At 49.1% G+C, this 20,501-nt stretch overlaps 1 protein-coding gene across 1 annotated transcript in view; it reads left to right on the forward strand.

Annotated features, from left to right (window-relative positions):
* Positions 1-20,501, forward strand: part of OC90 (otoconin 90) — a 35,474-nt gene that overhangs the window by 8,932 nt on the left and 6,041 nt on the right. The window contains 10 exon segments of the mRNA XM_046004040.1: positions 1,539-1,604; positions 2,926-2,982; positions 5,016-5,190; positions 8,232-8,344; positions 10,196-10,324; positions 10,481-10,522; positions 11,767-11,817; positions 15,494-15,547; positions 18,668-18,784; positions 19,844-20,015. Coding sequence (XP_045859996.1) covers positions 1,539-1,604; positions 2,926-2,982; positions 5,016-5,190; positions 8,232-8,344; positions 10,196-10,324; positions 10,481-10,522; positions 11,767-11,817; positions 15,494-15,547; positions 18,668-18,784; positions 19,844-20,015 — 976 coding nt within the window.

Raw genomic sequence — 20,501 nt, forward strand, 5'->3', positions numbered from 1 at the left:
CAAATATGGAATGCACCGGCGCAATTTCGTGAGCTCTGTGATGGGGCTTACCTGGAGCTGCAGGAAGTCCTGGGTCTCCCCACCTTCTGAGCATCAGCAGGGCACTTCCCTGTGTAGCCCAGGGCTCTTGGGCTAGAGGGAATGCCCCCAGTGGGACCATCCCTCCGTGTTTCATGGTGAGAAATCTGGACCACCAGAGAGGCTGCTCCTGGCCACAGTCACCGAGCACAACCGGCTGGGATGGAGGCAGGCGCTGGGTGGAGTTTTTCATGAGGAAGGGCTGGGGTGCAGTGCCCAGGAGGGCACTGCCTCCCCCTCCAACCTGGCCCAGGAGGGCCTGACAGCAGAGGTCCTGGGGGCTGCCTGGACCCAGGGGAGCCCACAGGGTTTGTAGGTTGGACGAGTGCTCTCCCGCAGACAAGCACCTGCTGACGTCGTCTGTGTCCCCGAGATAAGTCCATGGTGATGAGGAGGAGGTGGGTGAGGAAGTGAGGTCCAGGCAGTGCAAACCACTTGTGAGTGTGGAGGGGAAAGAGGCCGTGAGTGGACAAAGTTGGTATAATAGTCATAACAACGATGAATGGACTAGGGTAACATTCGTGCGTTCGCGGCACACCTGTCAAGGCTACTTAATCCAGTCTTAGATGCTTCTTTGATCCATGATGTCAGATTTTTTTAAAGATTTTATTTATTTATTTGAGAAAGAGAGAGAGCGTGCGCACATGAGCAGGGGGAGGGGCAGAGGGAGAGGGAGAAGCCGACTCCCTAGTGAGCAGGGAGCTCTACAAAGATCTGGATCCCAGGACCCTGGGACCAAGACCTGAGCAGAAGACAGAAGCTCAACTCACCGAGCCACGCAGGCGCCCCCATGTGGTCAGATCTTGCAGGCTCAGGTTCGTCTACCATCGCACCATCGCTCCAGCCCCTCCGGATTCCTGCAGAACCCCTGCTTCCTACCCAGCCCAGCTGGACTGGGCAACACAGTCCAGCCCAGGGACCAAGTCTGGGAAAAGGTCAAGTCCCACTGGCTCCCTGTCTGGATATCTCACGCAATTCAAAACTTGCATCCTCTCACCATGCTTCCACTGTGGAAAAAAATGCAGGGTAGGGGGCTGCGTCTCAGCATTCGTGGACCCCTAACAGCCATTGATCATGTTGCACACTGACAGTGTGAGAAATGTGAAAGAGTGAAAAAAGCCCTGTCCTGGATGATAAGCTCCCTGGGGGCCGGCGGCCTCTCCTTGCCCGCACCTTCTTTCAAGACATTCCAATCAACATGTGGTCTAAATTAAACTGGTGTGCTTCCTATGCAACAACAGCTCAAGAGGAGTCCCCGAACTTCTCCATCCTCCACCAGAAGGCTACTCTTAAGGCCAACCCATTTGAAATACTGAAGCCACCTTATTTTCATCAGAGACCCAGCACACAGCAGGTCCTAGAAAAATATACATAGAATTGAATTTACCTGCATCCCCTCGCCTCCTGACTGCCCCAAGTAGCAGTGCTCCTGCTAACCCTTCTCTCCTCCTTGATCATAGGGGGCCACCCTTTGGACACCCCACACCTTCCACGGGAGCTGCCTCCAGGACTCTCAAAAAATATCAGTAAGGATTCTTTGAACATTTCTTAGGCGACCTCATGGGGTAGAAGCTTGTCTAGGATACTGGCAGGGAGAATGACCCCTTCTAAATACAGCACTCACTGCTGGGGCTCTTGTAGGCAAAGGCATTCAAATAAAACTCCAAAACCTCCCCCTCCACTGGCCCCCTGTGTCTACCCATCCCTGCTTTGTCCTCTGAGACAAAGCATTACAACTTCCATCAAAACACAAAGGTCAGCTGAAAGGTGAACAGGGAATGGAAGTAAATGGGCTGGTTGTGAGGGTTAGATGGTCACAGTATTTCAGCTTCAAATTGAGCTGTGAGCCTCCTAGAAGGCAAGACGAAAAGAGAAAGACAATGTACTCCTGGGCTCTCCTGATAAGAAAGGAGGACCCATAATTGCTCCTTTGGGAAGGGGAGGTTTTCCTGGTGATAGACTGCAGAGATTTCTCAGGTTGGTTCTTGCTGGGTACTGCTGAAGACCATGATGCATAGTGAACCTGCTGGTCGTGTTAGCCCTGAATTTAGGATTCATTTCCCACCTTGCAGAGACGCAGGCTGAGTCAACCAAGTTCTTTGTGCATGAGCACATGCAAGCAAAGTGATCAGTCTCACCCAGACTCACATGACCCTCTGACCTCTCTCAAAATGCCTTCAGCCGGTGGGAAGTGCAACACCCAGGTCAAAGAGAACTTCTAGTAGATGTTAAGATTCACAGGTCACACGTGGCACTTGGAAGGATCAAGGCCAGGAAGCCCCAGGCATCAGGCCATGCCCGTCATTCCTTTTCTACAAGAGTGGCTGTGGGGGGTGTTCCACACATCTCCCTGCCCCCAGATAGCAGCTCCGGTGTAAGGGAATGGGGCTCCCATGGGGCAGCCACAGGACCCGCCCTGGCCTAGAAGCTTGTATCTATTGGAACTAGTATCTCTAAGAACAGTTTCATAGGTGTAACTTCTGGGATGCCCAGAAAAGACATGCTTCAATTGCAAGAGTTATCACACTAAGGGAACCCCAGACAATGACTTCCCGCCAGGTGTTTATAGTTTGCCCATGGTCCCTGCCAAGGCCAGACACACCTTACCATCCGGGGTCCTTTGTAGCACTGAGCAATGTTGCTTGGTAACACAGTTCCCGGCTCATCTTCTTGGGTCTCCATGGTAACCTGTGTTACTAGAAAGTTAGTCCAAGGTCAAATCTATCCTTAGAGAAAGAGAAAGGGTTTTGCTTACTCTTCACCGGGGTGGGGCAGAGCAAGGAATCAGGGCAGAGGGGAGGGGAGAAACCACAGCTCTCTGATTTGTTTTCTCTACCTTCCACTTAGATATCACATCCTTCCCTGGAATGTTTAAAAATGTGGAAAATGTGGCTGCCATTTTTGGTAAGTTAAATACTAAAGTGCTCCTTTCCACCCAGTGGCAGGGCATGGGGTGAGCGCGGGAAATCTAAGCAGACTGCTAGGGTCTTGGGGTTCCCTGCTCCCACCACCCCAGCAAACTCTGAGCTGTGTCATCCAGGTCCGACGAGAGGAGTGGTGTCTTTTATTGCAGGGTGAGTCACCCAGCTGCCAAGCACCTTCATAGTCCTTACTTCCTTGGTCCCCACCACACCACACCTGACTGGGAAGGGAAAGATAACCCTGTTGCACAGCAGAGGTCACAAGGGGATAGCTCTCCTCTGTGCCCAGACCTTCCAGACCCTCTTAGTCCCTTCCACCAAAGTTGTTGGATTTTTTCTGCCCAACTACTACATATCCATGATAAAATATACATACATAAAGCCTAAGAATGCCAAAGTGTCAAGTATTCCATTTCTCAATTATGTATCTATCATGTGATCAGCGATTGCCAGGCACCATGATGGGTCCCATCATTGCTTTCCAGAAGTGGCCCCCAAGTAAGGCTGCTACAGGATTGACAGGAGCAAGGAGTGCCGAACTGTTATTGGATTAGACAGTGCTGGCCAGAGGTCACTAAGTGCAGGTGCCCCATATGTTTTTGAATGAAAATGCATATTTATATAAACACACACACACACACACACACACACACATCCCTTAGAGTGACTTTTTCCTTCAGTACAGAATAATTTCTTAATTTTTCTGGTTAAGCTATGTGGAAATAAAACACAGGAAAGGAAGTCTGAATGGAGTAGGAAAAACTAGAACAGTCTGAGTGAAACCAGTCTTTGCAAAACAGTCCTTGACCTCTCCAGGTTCCCCCACATGTGACCCCGTGCATTAGAATCAGAGCCGTGGAGTCACCCCGTTAGCACTTAACAGTCCTCTAACAGTCCTCCGGTCAGAAAGGCCTCGAAGTGGGAGGGTGAGCGTGCAGCTTAAAGTAAAAAACAAAAACAAAAACAAGCAGGAAATCATTCTCTTGCCAGTTTAGTTTGCAAGAGCATTCTTGTTTAGGGCAAATCATTACCACTGGTTGATACCTCGGGCAGATCACTGACCTTCAGTTTCCTTATCTGTGAAATAGCAGCAACCAAAAGCACCTGCCTTGCAGGATAACATGAAGTTTGTGGGGTGATGGACCAAGTGAATGTTTTCTAAAACATGATTCATTAACAATCTTAATCATTGTGCTATTTTAAGCACATAGCTCAGTTTCTGCCACACAGTAGGGGACCCAAATTACTAATGTCTCTATCCCTTCTCTGTCTGCAGGGGGTTATAATTCCCCAGTGACAGGACTGTATTGTTTGGGATCCATTCCACAGACCCATAGGGACTTAAATAACAGACATTTAATTATCTCACAGGAACTGAAAGCACCAGGATTGGTACAGTGATTCAATGCAGGTATCAGGGACCCAGGGGGGCTCATTCTTTCCTCACTGCTACAGCTAAGCCTGCTGGCTTGTCAACGTTAGACTCTGGGCCTCATGGTGGCAAAGTGGTTGCTGCAGTTCCAGCCAGCATATCCTTACCCCTATTTAAGGAAGGAGAAAGGGGTAGCTCAAAAGGATCTCTTTACATGCCATTATTCTTTATTATGAAAGAAGGAATTCCCAAAAGCCTCTAACAGACTTCCCCCTTAAGTTGACACAGATCTGGGTCACATGCTCAGTCTCAGGCCACTCACTGTCATGGAAGCTGGGATTAGCATGACCAGCTGAGAATGAGCATGTGTCAAACACCCACAGGGACTTAGGGAGGAGGCTCACCTCCCCTGAATCCCTTTCAGCTTTGTGGAGAAGGGAGAATGATTAAGTGACTGTTTGTTAGAGGGACAGCCAACAGAGACCACAGCTTATAAACCTGCCTCCCTTCAATTGTCCAGAACAGCTGTGAGTACACAGTAGGGGTTTAGTAGGTGTGGGAAGTCCCAGACACAGGGCTCCTTCCTCGACCCTGGTTCCCAGTCCCCACATGGCTCTCCCCTCCCTGCTGTCCTCTCCCCACAGACTGCCTCGGCTCCCACTTCACCTGGCTGCAGGCTGTCTTCACCAACTTCCCTGCGCTGCTTCAGTTCGTGAGCGGTCTGAAGTGTGTGGCTGGTCTCTGCCCCCGGGACTTCGAGGACTATGGCTGTGCCTGCAGGTTTGAGATGGAGGGGCTGCCCTTGGACGAGTCTGACAGGTGAGCCACACCCACAGGTGAGCTGTCAGAGGCCTGGCTGGGACCTGGGCAGAGCATAGGTGTGGAAAGCTTTCGGGACATGTCTTGATTCTCTGTACCTGCGGGGTGACTGGTGGTCCCAGCTTTAAAGTGCAATGTACTTTGTGATCTTCTCATATCCTGGATGTGTCCGATATGCAGAATTTCTGTGTAGTGTTTTTCCAAGTTGGGTCCTCCAGGATCAGAACCACCTGGATGCTTGCTAAAATGCAGATTCTAGGGATGCCTAAGTGGCTTAGTCAGTTAAGCATCTGCCTTTGACTCAGGTCATGATCCCAGGGTCCTTGGATTAAGTCCCTCCAAGGGGGATGGGGAGGGCGTCCTTGCTCAGCAGGGAGCCTGCTTCTCCCTCTGCCTGTTGCTCCCCTGATGCACTCTCTCTTTGTCTCCCTCTTTCTTTCTGGCAAGTAAATAAACAAAATCTTTAAAATGCAGACTCTAGGGACCCATCCCAGACCTACTGACTCAGACTCCATCGAGCTAGACCCTGGAAGTCTGAATTTCAGACAAGCTCCCTGGTGACTCTTAAACATGACAGAATTATTCTTTATTCAGACAGTCTTGGCCACCAGAGGTCAAGCAACCATGCAGGTTTCTGTTTAATTTTCCACAAACATGCACCAATAACATTTGAACATTGTGCTTAATATAAGCAGAATACTATCCCCACTTCAAAAAGGTAAACACTTAGCAAGGAATACAGAGAAGGTACGAGGGCTCAGTAAAGATGTGTGCCCTCAATAGTCACAGGGAGGGGAAATTAACACAAGAGATCCACTTTCACACATCGGATTTGCAATAAAATTTAAAATCTGCGAAGCATCGAGTGTCAGCAAGGATCTGGCAAATAGATACTGGCAGTGGGAAGGTCAGTTGGAAAAATTGGGTAGAATCTGTGTGTTACGGTGTGTTGCCTATGACCCTGTAATTCTGGCTCTCTGCTCCTTACAGATGGGGTGACCCCTGGGCAAGTTACATCATTTCTTTGTGTTCCAGTTTCTTCCTCTGTAAAATGGAAGAATAAAACCATCTTCATAGAATTATTATTTAGGATTAAATGACCAAGTACGCAGTACAGTGACTGGGACTCTGCCTGGCTTATTTACTTACTTACTGACAGTATTAGTGATTGGTAGCAACAATGACAGGAATAGTAGGGCTATAGTAGGTCGTGGTGACAGTGGTAGTAACAGTCATAGTAGTAGTCACAGTAGGACTGTAGTAGTAGTAGTAGTAGTAGTAGTAGTAGTAGCAGCAGCAGCAGCAATAGCAGCAGTAACAGTTGTCAGAGTAGGTATAGTAGTATTAATACTAACAGTGGTAATTGTAGTAATAATAACACCAGCAGCAGTATTTACAGCAATAGTTGAACTATTAGTAATGTTGTAAAAGTAATAGTAGCAATAGTAGTGGTAACAGTTGTCATAGTAGCTGTAGTAGTATTAATATTTGTAGTAGTAGTAATGGTAGTAATAGCAGCCGCAGCAGAACTAGTAGTAGTAGCAGTACTAGTAGAGCTGTAGTAGTGATAGTAACGGTACTAATAACAGTAATTTCAACCATAGTGGCAGCAGCAGCAGCAGTAGGAGGAAAGCAGGAATTTGAACCCATATCTCCCCGTACTCTGGGATTCATGGCCCTGCTTCACTGTTGTGATACCTGTGCCCAAAGCCAGTGTGATGGAAGGTGTGCTCTCATAGAACTGGAAAGGACAGCCCATTGTCCTTTGCAATAGATTGGACAGTCCTTTATCTGCCCTGGCATTTTCCCATTAGGATGCCCTCTTTGAATGTCTTGCACCCAAGGCACCAGGGCAAACTCCATGCTCCCCCAACACCTGTGCTTCCCTGTCCTGTACCTGCCACATGGGACAGTGCATGCACATTGTCTGTCTCCTGTTCTACCTAATGTCCTCTACGGGGGGTTCTGTGCCATGTTATTTCTTTGTACCCCCATCATGGGCCACAGCGTGGGGCATAGTAGGAACTCAGCAAATTGACTGACTGACTAGACAGTCAACCTCCAATTGCTTTTCAAGTTAATTAATTAATTGAATAAAAAGGGATATATCCTTGATTGCTCAGGGATAATGGGTTTGGAATCAAGCAATAGACCTCTCCCATGTGCACATCTCCAAGAGAGGGTATGAGTTGCCTGTGGATCAAAACAGCATTTTTCCACGAGCAAACTGTCTCCTGTCCCCAGCTCGTTGACATTCAGAAAGAGAGAGGGTGATCCTGAATGGAGCAGAGTGCCAGGACCATTTCTGAGAATATGTTTCCTTTCAGGTCCTCCCTTACCACTTTCTCTAATTATTAGAATACCTCGTCAACCTGGAAGTCCAAGAAATGAAGCAGTAATTCACTGTCTGAATGGTGAAAATACTGATGGCCCCAAACTGGCAGAGTGATGAACCACATGCAATTTCTATGACTTTACACAGTTCAGTTGATGGGGTGCAGATTTCCAATCACCTGGAAGACTGGCCATTTCCACCTTGAACCAGATTCAAACAGTAGTTGCTATCATTTAGTGAGTGCCTGCCTCAGGGAAGGATCTTTATAGGTGTTTTCTGGAATCTCCCCAAATTCTCGAGTTAGGTATTTTGAGAAATTGAGTAGCTTGCCCAAGGGCATCACCAGCCTGTATATTTGTTCTTCTTTACATTGGTCTCCACTGACCTCCTGTGTGCCCTGCAAGAGCCTCCTGACTCCCATTCTAGTGTCAGCCTCACTCTGTGATGCACTTTGACCTTAGAAAGTTGCTGAGCCCTATGGTCTCCGTCTCCATGGGGGTAAATTCCCATAATGATAATAGCATCTGCTGTGTAGGTACTATGTCAAATAGTGTGTGTGTGTGTGCATGTGTGTGCATGTGTGTGTGCATGAGAGCGCTGTTTGAAACAGGTCACTGCCAGGAATCATCCAGAGACACAACGATCACAGGCTCCCCTCTCTTAACCCTCCCCCGGCTCTCACTTTGCCCTCCCCCACCTGCCCCAGCTGCTGCTTCCAGCACCGCAGGTGCTATGAGGAGGCCGCTGAGATGGACTGTCTCCAAGACCCTGCCAGGCTCAGCACAGATGTCAACTGCATCAGCAAGACGATCACATGTGGTGAGCATCTCCAGGTGTCCCTGGGGACTGGGCTGAGACATGACAGCTCAGGTATCCCAGGCTTGGGCCAGACCCAGGGCTCCCAGGGTCCCCCCCATCATTACAGCCATTAAGGACATCATCCCCTATACTCTGAGCCCCATGAGGGCTGGATCGATGTCATCTGTACCTTGCATGGAGTAGCTGCACAATAAATGCTTTTTGAAATGAAGGAATAGTTGGTGGGCAGGTTATGTGATTTACAGTTGTATACTGCAGCAATCCTGGGAGCCCGAGGAGGCAGATGGTTTTCTATTGATACATTGTGTGATATGGGAGCACTTACTCAACAAGTGAGAACCTCTACATGGGGAAGAGAAAACCTGCTTCAGAGATTTGTCATAAAAATTATACAATGCTTCAGTGTAAAACTGCATTACACTTGTTAAATGGAAACAATGCTAAATGTAAAACAGTTAACACCCGGACTGGCCTATGTGAAGAAGTCAGTGTTGGGAGTGGAAGAGAGGCAGGGATGGATGAATTAGGTTTGTGGTTGACGCTGTTTGTAAGAATCAGACATGTATAGATGCAAATCTCAGCTCTCAACACCTTACTCACCATGTGATTCAAGGGATTTGATTTTGTGTCTTTGGGCAATCCTAGCAGAATTAGAAGGGACAAAGGCACAGAGAAAAGAGGTACGTGGCACCTTAGAGATGCTCTATGAGAGCTGCCTTTATGAACACCTACTATGTGCTATAGTTTTTATACCCAGCACATGTGATCGTCCCAACAATCTTATGAGATGGGGTCACTAGTCCCAGTTTTCAGATAAGGACAGGAAAACTCAAAGAAATTAAATAACTTGCCTAAAGGCACATAAGCTGCTAAGTGTTAAAGTCAGGGTTTGAGCCCAGGTTCAACTGACCCCAAAGTCCAGGTAGCAAGGACTGGCTGAAGTATGGTGCATCGGGGAAGAGGTGAGGAGTGGCATGGGCATAGATCACTATATGGTGGACATATACTGAAGGTACCACCTACCCATCCCTCCAGCCAGCAGCCAGCCAGCCAGCCAGCAGATACATACTGAGCACCTACATCATAGCGCAAGACAATCGTCTAGAGATTGGGGAAATCCTGACCTTCTGAAACCTCCTCCCAGCTGCCAGACACTGGAAATATCAAAGACACTGGATAGAGTATGTTAGACAGTGACAAGATCCGTGGAGGGAAATAAACCAGGGGAAAGGGATAGAGAGAGCTGGCTGGGGAAACCTCCCTGAGCAGATGCCCAGGGAGAAAAGACTGAGGCATGAGGCAGAAGCAAGCCTGTGGCTATCAGGAAGGTACATACACTCTTTGGCTCAAGGCACCCAGGATGCTTGGGAAACAGGACAGTCAGTCAGAAAGGGGGTGATGAGGTGGGAAAGAGAACAGGGACAGCAGCTTTTACATTGATTAGAAAGTCATTGGATGGTTTTGAAACCTCCAAAAGACATGGTTTGCCCTGAGTCTTGGAAGGTTCATTCTGGCTCCTCGATGAGAGTGGATAGCAGCAGGGGGGAGGCCACTGACATAACCTGGGCACGAGCTGTAGTGGCGTGGAGGTGGGGACATGTGGTCACACTCTGAACAGGTGGAAAGTAGAGCCAGTAGGCCTGAAGTGTCGGGTGTGAGTGTGAGGTAAGGAGTGGGCACCACTCCCAGATTGGGTCTATGCAACCGAAGCTCATGGAGCCAAGCTGGGTAACAGGAGGACGCCTGCAGGATGAGTGCGGCCTCAGCAGGCAGATCAGGGTCAGTTTGGGAGCTTGGGATTCTAAATGAGATTTTCCAATCTGCTCTCCTCTGCCCTTGCCCTGTGCACAGAGTCTGGGGACCCTTGTGAGCACCTGCTGTGTGCCTGCAACAAGGCTGCCATAGAATGCTTGGCTCAGTCCCGGATCAACTCTTCCCTGAACCATCTGGACACCTCCTTCTGTGTGGCTCAGCCTCCAGGTGGGAAGAAGCGGGCCCTGCATCCGCGGTGGGGCTGACAATCCGGGGCAGGAGCTGCTATGGGAAGAGTAGTTACTGTGCACCTTCAGTCCAGCACCTTCTGACACTCCGCAGACCCGCTGCTCTAAACAGGCTTTCCAATGTGTCTCTTTGCAGAGACAACCAGCACGGAAGAGTTGACCACACGACTGCCCAGAGGTAAGGTCTTCTAGGGAAGCTGCTTGTACTTGCGCCACAGCGGGGCCACTCTGCAGAGGAAGCCGGTGGATACACCCCCCACCCCTGCAGGGCTTGTTGGTGTGACCCACGGCACTGGCAATGTCTCTGCCTTTCCCTGGCCAAGGGGAGGCCATTAAGCCTGATAAGCCCAGTTCACTCATCCAACAGCAAATGGCCCTCATGCAAACATTGTTCTTTGTTACATGAAGAGGTGTGCATTTAATCCAGTGAAGAGATAGACCCCCATTCTTCCTCTCTCGCTCTATGGTCAGGACCCTGGTGTACGGTGTGACCAGGACCAGGTCTAGTGCTCTGACAGAGAAAGTCCTCTCTTGGCTTGTTGAGCTCCTGGCCACCAAGGCCATCTGGGAGCAGACCAGCTGTCGCCCTCCTCTGCCTTCCAGAACCTGTGGCAGAGAGAGCAGCCCGGACCCCGATGGGGGTTCCTTGAAGGGGAAGCTGTTCTCTGTGTGCCCCTTTCCAGACAGGGTGGGCTTTTAATATCTGTCTACTGAAATAAGTGATCATTCTTACTCTAAGACAGGCATCTTATGGAAAATGTGAGAGTTCATCTTCTGCCTGTCATTCCTGGTACACCGTGTTCAAATGATCTCTCGATCCCAACGGAAAGTTCTAGGTGCATGTTGACAGAGCACTCCTCCTTCCCTGGGGCTGGGGTCTCCTTCCCAGTGCTGCAGCATGTGTTGAAGAAGCTGATATGAAGAAAAAGAAGCCGATATGTGTGTGTGTGTGTGTGGGCACAGGCGTGTGCTGGTGTAGGTGTGCGTATGTGCGTGAGTAGGAGTGTGTGTGCGTGTCCTACCTCTATGTGTCTTCTGAGTCTGGCACTCTTTATTCTGTGCCGTCTGCCTCCCTTTGGAACAGAGGTCTTCCCAAGTAGGGATGTCCTATTCCAGAGCCACAAACCCTCAGGGTCTGCAGGCCTTTCATTGCCACAGCCTGGGTCCGCTAACGTCACCTCCGCGGCCAGAACCCGGCTGGAGTCGCTCCTGAGCGGGGGTCCTGCTGGACACCCCGCAACCCAGCAGATGCATGAGGGGCAGGGAACCCTAAGACAGAACCAGCAGCCCTAGTCTGGCAGCACCTCTCATGGCCCATTTCCTCCCTTGGTCCAGCAGTCCCAACCTGTCCTTTGGGACTCGTGGTGCTTGTTTGAGACACTGTGTTCCATCAGTCACTGATTTGGGAGCTTTCTTTTTCAGTGGTTCCCGTGGAGCTCACAGACACCAGTGCAAAGGCCCTTTCAGGAGAAGGTGAGCACAAGGTGGACCGGTGTGCAACCCAAATGCCCGTGTTTTGATTGTACTATCTGTCTACTGGCTGGAATTAGCTTCCCTGAAATGCCCCCTGCCTGGCTTCCTATTGAAACTGCCCCGAGATCATTCCAGAGCCACGCTTAGTTCCTCCTGACCCCCAAATCTCTTCTCTACATGCTCTGCTTCCTCCCATCCCCCCTACTCCCACCTCAGGAGAATTGCCAGAGGCAAGATATTCATCCTCAACCATCTGAAGGTGATTTTCAGATGTACAACAAATACTTTTTCAGCATAAGTATGTCCCAGAAGTTGCATGGGGTATACTTATACTAAAAGGTGATTGGTTATTCATGTGAAATCTAAATTTAACCAGCCATCCTGTATTCTTATTTGCCAATCCTGGTAACCCTATGCCCCAGGAGACCCCTCTGCACAACCACCTCCCCAGAAGTGTGTGTACTTCTCTCCTCTGCTGCTGCTTTGAGAACAGAAGCTGGTCTCATGGTGCAGCTCCTCCCTGGCTGTCCTCCGTGTCCAAGGGCATTGCATCCGCAACTACTCCAGGACAGCCTGTGCCTTGGACTCCATGTCTAGAAAAAAAAAAAGAAATGGCACCTACGCGAGCCAAAGCTTCACCATGTGCGCTGCCCGCACAGCGACCATTCATTCCCAGCAGGATTCACAGTAGCCACTTCCGTCCTAAACTGAGGACAAATCTGTCCCCCAACACACACGCACTCACACCCATGACCTAGCAGTGCCCACAAACACCCTCCAGAAAAGGAGGTCGCCTCAACGCAGGCACAAACATCAATTACGAAGGAAAATAGGGCTCGTGATTGTCGTGATTCTCACCATGGTGGAGTGAAACAATTATGTTTGGACTCAGGCAGCTTTGGGATGGAATCCTGCCTCTCCCATTTTTCAGCTGTAGGACTCTGGAAGCATGGATCAACCTCTCAAAGCTTCAGTTTCTTCATTTTGGACAGCAGGGATTGGCAATATTTTTTTTTTTCTCTAATGGGCCATAAAGTAAGTATGTTGGGTTTTGTGAACAGTCTCTGTCACAATGACCCAAGTTGCCATCACAGCAGGACGACAGCCAGGACAATGCATAACTGGGTGGGTGTGCCTGTGTTCAAAGGAAGCTTCGTTTACAAAAACGGCCCGAGGGCTGGTCCATGGTGGACCAACCCCTGGAAAGGGATGGGTCTTTCAGGGCAGCAGGGGGTTAAATGAGGGAGAACAGGGGAAGACTCTGGAGCAGCATCTTCTTCAGAAATTCTGGCATGACAGTAAAACACAGCAGTGCAGTCTTGAGTCACATGCAGGACACTGGACAACTTGCTTAGAATACGTGCTCTCATTTCTTGCTCCCACAACCCTGTGAAATCATTGCCATAACCTCCACACTGAGACAGTAAATGGAGCTGGAGAAAGAAAGTGTCCAAGACTGGGAGCTGGGTGGCAGGGCTGAGGTTCAAGGGCTCGGCCGTGTCTGTCTTTACTGCTAAGCTGAACTCCCTCTTCAGCTGCGCTCCCTTGTGGACCAGCTCTAACAAAGGAACAGGATGGACCCTTCCCCCAGAGAGGTCTCATCACCCAAACATGGGCCTTACGCTATCTGGCCCCTTGTCACTGAATCAGGACCAAAGTGTCCATTACTGCTCCTCGTCAGACTGCAGTGGGCTAACTCTCCTGGGCCTCCAGTTCCAAAGCTGCCTTGTTTGCAGGGCACCCCTGCCTGGCTCACGAGCTGAGCTGGGTGGACAACTGCAGTGGAGTGGTTTCTTTCCACAGTGGCTACTGGGACCAGTGCCGTCCACTGATCAGTTCCTCCAGAGCAAGTAAGCAGGACAGACCGCACAGGAGCACAGCATGGAATCCAGTGGAGACATGCCTTCTCAATACACATATTTGGCTCTGATGATCACTCTTTGACGGGATTCAGAAGAAATACCAGTAGACCTACTTTTCAGATGACGGAGGACACTGAAGCTCTGGGAGGTTAAAATTTACAGGTGGTCCAGCATGAGGCCTGCTGGGCTGGTCTCGAACCTCACCTCAGGCTGCAAGACTGGTTTTCTCCATGATACGGTAGTAACTCACAGGGAGCAGCCTCGTACCTGAAAACGTCTAGGCCAGGATGTCATCAGAAGTGACCTAACCATTTACTTTGCTTACGCTGATGAATAACAATGGATTCTTTATTAATAAGCACAAATCACTTATAATAACTATTTACCAATTACTAAGAATGAAGAGATAAACAAGTGGATTCCTCGATTAAGAGGCAGGGACACCAAGGAGGACGTTGGTGGGCTGGTGTGTTCCTAAGCCCCTCCATACATCCTCTGAGTTCTCCCCCTGGCCCTAGAAGGCCCATATGACAGATAAAGGAGGCACTCCCAAGAGACAGTCATTTGCCTGGGGGTAATACAGCATAGGATTTCGTTAGTTATGAACCTGCGCATTTTACTTGGAAGAGAACCATCTGCCTGGCTTAGAACCTTTGAGGTTCTGTCTCTTTGCTGGAGCATTTTGTGTGTCCGCATCATCAGTCAATTGTAAGCCTGATTTCCACAGAACACCATCTAATCTTGATCGTTGACATACTGAATTTATGTCAGTATTCCCCAAGCCTGTTGGAGTTACCGTTGCTAGATCTCTGCGGTACAGTCAGAAGAGAAATGGCACCCCAGATCGGTGGTTAGGATGGTCAGGAATTAGGATGGGTCACCTTAGCCCTGGTTTGCATTCTGCCACTTCCTAGCTCCCTGAACAAGTGACCTGTGTTTCCTGTGTGTCCCCTTTCTCAACTCTGAATAAGGGTCAACCTGGTGTTAACTTGTGGGGTTTTTGTTGAGTTAGTAGAAGCCAAGTGCTTAATGCCGTATCTGGCATATAGTATGTCTTCATCCGTTCCAGCTGCTACAACAAAATATCACACACTGTATCACCTGTGAACAACAGAATTTCTCTCGTGATTTCTAGATGCTGCAAGTCCAAACTTAAGACACCGATATGGTCAAGTTGGGCGAGGCCCACTTCCTGGTTCATAGAGAGCCGCCATCTTGCTGTGTCCCCACATGGTGGAAGGAGCCACAGAACTCTGTGGAGGCTCTTTCATAAGGACACAAATTCCATTCATGAAGCCTCCACCCTCATGACTCAATCACCCCCAAAGGCCCCAAAACCACTGACGATTAGGTTTCAGCCAATGAATTTTGGGGAAACACAGACATTCAGTCTACAGCATTGTAGGAGCCTCATAACAGTTAACCAGCAGACTCATTTTTACCAAGAACCAGGGAGCCACAGAGCAAGGAACTAGAATTCACAATTCTGTTGCCTTGTTTTTCTTTGTTCAAAAATATGTGATTAAATTTTCTTTGTTGTTGAAACTCTAGAGACACCTGCTTTCCTAAAGTATTTCAAAGATGCACCTGCTTCTAGCCCAGCAGGCTACAGCTGCCTTTGCCAGCGTGTCTGTGTCTGGGGAGGGGAGTCTTTCTGTTGTACCAGTGACCCTGGCATCACCAGCAACCCTGGAAGGTGACGAGGGGCAGAGCAATGTTGCCTCCTGTGCCCAAAGGATGGGAACTGCTCCAGGACAGAGGGGTGGAACAGGCAGGGGTCAACACTCACCCTGTCTCTTTTCTTTTGTGGGCAGAAGTGGGCCAAGACCAGGAAGGCACGGAAGCCACTAAGACCACATCCTCTCCAGGTAAGCACGCTTGGCTTCTCCCACCAGCATGAAATGGTTGTCCCTCTATGTTTATGAGCTCAAGTGTGTTCTAAAACATGGAGGAATCATTGAGACCAATTTACTTTTATACCACCTCCCCCCAAAGTAGACACATGAAATTAAAAGGTAGATCCATGAGCAGGAAGAAATGGAAGCCTACCTGATAAAGAGATGCATTTAGAAAAATATGGAAAACTGTGTTTTGTTTTTATCTAAATCACCTTTACTTCCATGTTATACAGATGGCCACTTCTAATATTTGAAGGTGCTCCCTTCTAACATCTCCCACCTGCCCGAGCATACCATGAATCTCATTCAAATGCACTTGAGATCACTTGGCACCATGGCTTTGTAGTCTGAGCTGTATCACCTAAAAAATGAGATGATATCCCCCTGACATTAAATGTCTTTCTGTAACGTGATTTTTAGTGGCGGCTGTACCATGGTTTCTGGTGTGGAATACCATAGAGCATGAGGCAGCTATTTCCAACATTTGTTCTTACAAATAATAGATATATGCTTTATACCCATCCACTTCTAATTTGTTACAATAAATGCCTAGAAGTTGAATTACTGCACAGAGGGCGTAATCATTGCCTGTATCCATGCAATATGTATCCATCCATATGTTGCCAAATTGCCCTAAAGAAAAATCAAAACAACTTACCCTCACACCTCTCTCCCATGGACTACTACTTAAAAGCAAGTAAACAAAACCTCTACCATGTTAATAGAAAAAACCCATGGTAGCTCACTTCTCCTCTTCTCCTCTCTAATGGAAATTGATAGTGGTGTTTTTTTGTACCCAAGTTGGGCTGGCCTCTCACTCTGAGAGCTTTGGACCAGGCCTGGACAGAATTCCCACATCTTAACTGAATTTATGGTGACGGGTGACAAGTATCAGAGCTAAGAGCATTGAGACTTGGACCAACTTTACCCTCAGGTGGACAGTGACCTTCTCAGCCTTGGGGAGCAAGGGCAAGAGGAATTTGTTCCCCAATGGGGCGGCCATTCAGGCAGAGTGATGAATGCCACATGCCCTCATCTAAGGGGATGAGGTAGGGGTCTCATGTTTGATTAGCACCAAGAATCCAGACAGTTCTTTCTCAGAGGGTGGGGGCTTCTAGAAGGACACTCAGACTTGGCAAGGAGCACACACGGGCTTCTGGGGCTCTCTCTGCTCGTTGAGTTTTCCATCTGGAGAGTCTTTAACCCCAAATCAGATTATGTCTTCACACTTCACACTTCACACTACGGAACGATTCTTGACTTTTCCCTCCTTGCTACGCATTTAGCTAGAAGGATTATTCAAACACCACAACAAGTATTATTAATACAGTTTTACAAAGGGGGAATCAAGATTGAGAGAGGCTACAGATCTGTTCAAGGTCACACAGTTAGTATGTGCCTGAGCTAAAATGCAAACTCAGATTGCCTTACCCCTAAAACTGAGTTCTTTCCACTCCACTCCACTGACTGGGTGAGTTCTCTCAAAAAGAAACAGAGCTAGCATTTGTTAATGGTGGAAAGACAGATTTTACTAAGGTTTCCGTAGCAGGGAAGAGAGACTGTAGGGTAAACCACGTTCGACTCTCATCTGTATGGAGGTGACTGGGACTTTTAGATGGAAAATGGGAGGGTGAACAACAGGGTGGACAACTCCAGCAGAGTCAGGGCAGGGGAAAATTCCAAAAAGGGGGCAGGGGTCTGTTTTCTGAAAACTTAGGCAAGGTAGGTGTTGGGTCCGTGTGGGTCTCAAGCTCTAAGTTCTTTGGGCTGCTTGAGCTTTCTTGGGCAGGAAGAGAAGGGGAAGCAGGAGGCTGGGTCATCCTGGGGAAACCAGGCTGGGGTTGGTGTAAGTCTCCTAGCATAGGGGCAGGGCATTGAAGAAATTGTTTGTGCTGCGAATTTGCAGTTCTCATAGGCCAAGTTTGAGGCCTGATTGAGAAGAGGGCCCAGAGGAGCCTGGCTAAAGTCTGGTCGAGGAAAGTGTCTGTTGGTTCCAGCAGCCTGGAACATGGTGGAAAGAAACCAGTTCATGGGTTTCTGCTGGTGGGATTAGAGAGGAGGTGAGGCATGATGTTAGACCCAGAGGACTGAGAGAACAACAGGGCCACTAAAGCCTTGCTCTCACCCCCCCAGAGAGCAGAGCATTGAGCAAAGACTCAGAAGACCAGATGTATGAAGCAAACCTATATGGTGGGCCCGGGAGAGACTGCCAGTCAGGGGTTCCTGAGATGCCCAGGCTTCACCCTGTGCTCTGGGTCTGTAGATGGTGGAGCAGAGCTTACAAAGGCCCCGTTGGCTGGACCAAACGGGGTTGGAGGTGTCACTGCCTCTGGCCAAGAGAACAGATGGGCTGCTGTAAACATTGGGGTTCATACACCCCTTTGAATCTGTATTTTTGTATCCTTTGGATAAATACCTTGTAGTGTAATTGCTGGGTCATAGGATAGTTCTATTGTTGACATTTTGAGGACCCTCCACACTGTTTTCCAGAGTGGCTGCACCAGTGTTCATTCCCACCAACAGTGTAAGAAGTTTCCCCTTTCTCTGAGTCTTCACCAACACCTGTCATTTCCTGACTTGTTAACTTTAGCCATTCTGACTGGTGTAAGGTGATATCTCATTGTGGTTTTGATTTGTAATTCCCTCATGATGAGTGATATTGAGCATCTTTTCATGTGTCTTTGGCCATCTGGATGTCTTCTTTTGGAAAATGTCTATTCATGTCTTCTGTCCATTTATTAACTGGATTATTTGTTTTTTGAGTGTTGAGTTTGATTAAGTTCTTTATAGATTTTGGGTACTAGCCCTTATTCTGATATGTCACTTGCAAATATCTTCTCTCATTCCATTGGCTACCTTTTAGTTTTGTTGATTGTTTCCTTCTCTGTATCACGGAGTATTTGGAAATTCTCATGTAACATTTGTGAATCCCTGAAACTCTGCCCTCCCATCTGCAAGCCCAGATTGAGGATGATTTACTAACACTTTGTTCTTCTGAAATATCTGCATTTGGGCTTGAGTGTGTGTCCATCTGCAAATCTCTTCCCGAACTGCCTGCTGAATATAAGCCATGGCGTTTTGTGTTTTCAGGACCTGCAGAGTTTGCTGCCTCAACAAAAGGAGTAACCATGGTCCCAGCCGGTTTGAAGTCTTTGGGCTTAGCTGCGTCATCCACCAAAAATGGCCTAGAGGAGACAACTGGAAAAGGTGAGTGGGAGCAGGCAGAGAAGCCTCTGTCCTCTCTGAGGCTTGAGATTCTCTGGATGGGTAGGTAACAAAGGCCTTTAGGCCATGGTGTCAAACTGTGACCTCTTCATTTTGGTGCAACTAGAAGGGATCACTCCTTTCCAGGTGAGGTCATGGGACACAGAGGGGACCTGACTTGCCTATGGCCACTCACCTGCTGAGCCAGGGAAAGGGGCCTGCTGGCCTAATGCTTCCATCCCTCTTACTGGCCCCCAAGGGAAGAGCTTGGCACCGTGCACATAAAGTTGTTGGAAAGAAGGAAATATCTGGGCTTTCACTCCCTCTCCCTTCTCTCTCCTCTTGCCAGGGTCCCCACCAGAGGTCCTGCCCCTGCAAGGAGCTACAGACAGGGGGAGGGCTTTGCTACTACCAGACCAGCCCTCCACAGCATGCACTGCAGAGTGATGGAGAAGACAGCATTTGAGATGGAGGCTGGGCTGGGAGCCCTTTGCAAGGCCCCTGGCTTTTTGGTTCCCCACCTCCAAACACTGGACCTGTGATCATGGGGTCAGCACAGTGGACTGTAGACAGTCTTGGCCAAAGTTTCTGGCGGAGGAGGAGGGGACACAGGTGGAGAGAGGGTGCAGGAGGGCAGAGGCAGAGGTAGAGAAAGAAAAGGGCTCTGAAGGCGAACCCAGGCAGAGTATGCTAACCTGCTGGAGTCAGGACGTCTAGGAGGACAGCCAGGATGCCCCCAGGATGCTGGGTGCTGCAGGGCCTCAGTGAGACACGGTCACTCTACTCAGCAATCACATGTGGCTGAAGAGCACCTCTGGTCCCAATCAGCCCCCCACACTTCAGGGGGATTTAACCAGGAGTCTGGGCAGAGCCATAGAAGCCTGGCAAGAAAGACATGCTCTCTGAAAGCTAACCCATGCCAGACAGGATGTTAGACAGAAGGGCAATGGAGGCAAGGACACAGGGTTCCTCGGATGATCAGTACCCATCTGGATCATTGCCTGCCTGTGTGAACTCTGTCCCGATGTCTCCTCCTCTCCTGACAGCCCTGTTTCTGATCAGCCTGTGACAGGTTCACCTTCCTGCACCTGGGAAGTAGGGACAACACACGGGTGATGCCTCGGTTTGGAGAGATGCTCTTTTGTCTGACATCCCGGTGCCCAGAAGAATTTGAATTTTACGGCTGTTACTGTGGGCAAGAAGGACAAGGCGAGCCAAGGGATAACCTGGACAGGTAGGGACGGGCGAGGGTGGCAGGCCAGGGGTGCTGATGCTGCCCGCATGAGAGGTGATAACCCTCCTCTCCACTTGGGACAGCTTCAGGCTTCACACAGAGCACTGCCTCCCTCGGGGCTGCTGCTCACGGTCATGGGCAGCTCAGGCTCAGACTTGTCTGCAGTCGTTCAGTGGTGAAGGGGCGGAGCCAGACAGATGCTGACCTGTGGATATGGGGCTCCAGAGCTCCTTTAGCTCTAACCACAAGTACTGCCGGCGGCCCCAAGAGGGTCCATCTGCAAAGACCCTTCAGGAGACCCCAGATCTGCCTATTTTGCAACAACCAACATGTCGAATCGGCACACCCACTCAGTTTGCCCTGCAGGTGACCACATGAAAGTTAGTTTCTCAATAACTTTTTTAAAAAAGATTTACTTATTTTTAGAGAGAGACTGAGAGAGAGTACTGAGAGAGAGAAAGAGAGTGAGAGAGCGCGTGCGCACAG

Source organism: Meles meles, chromosome 1 (genome assembly GCF_922984935.1).
Source record: "Meles meles chromosome 1, mMelMel3.1 paternal haplotype, whole genome shotgun sequence".
NCBI lineage: Eukaryota > Metazoa > Chordata > Mammalia > Carnivora > Mustelidae > Meles > Meles meles.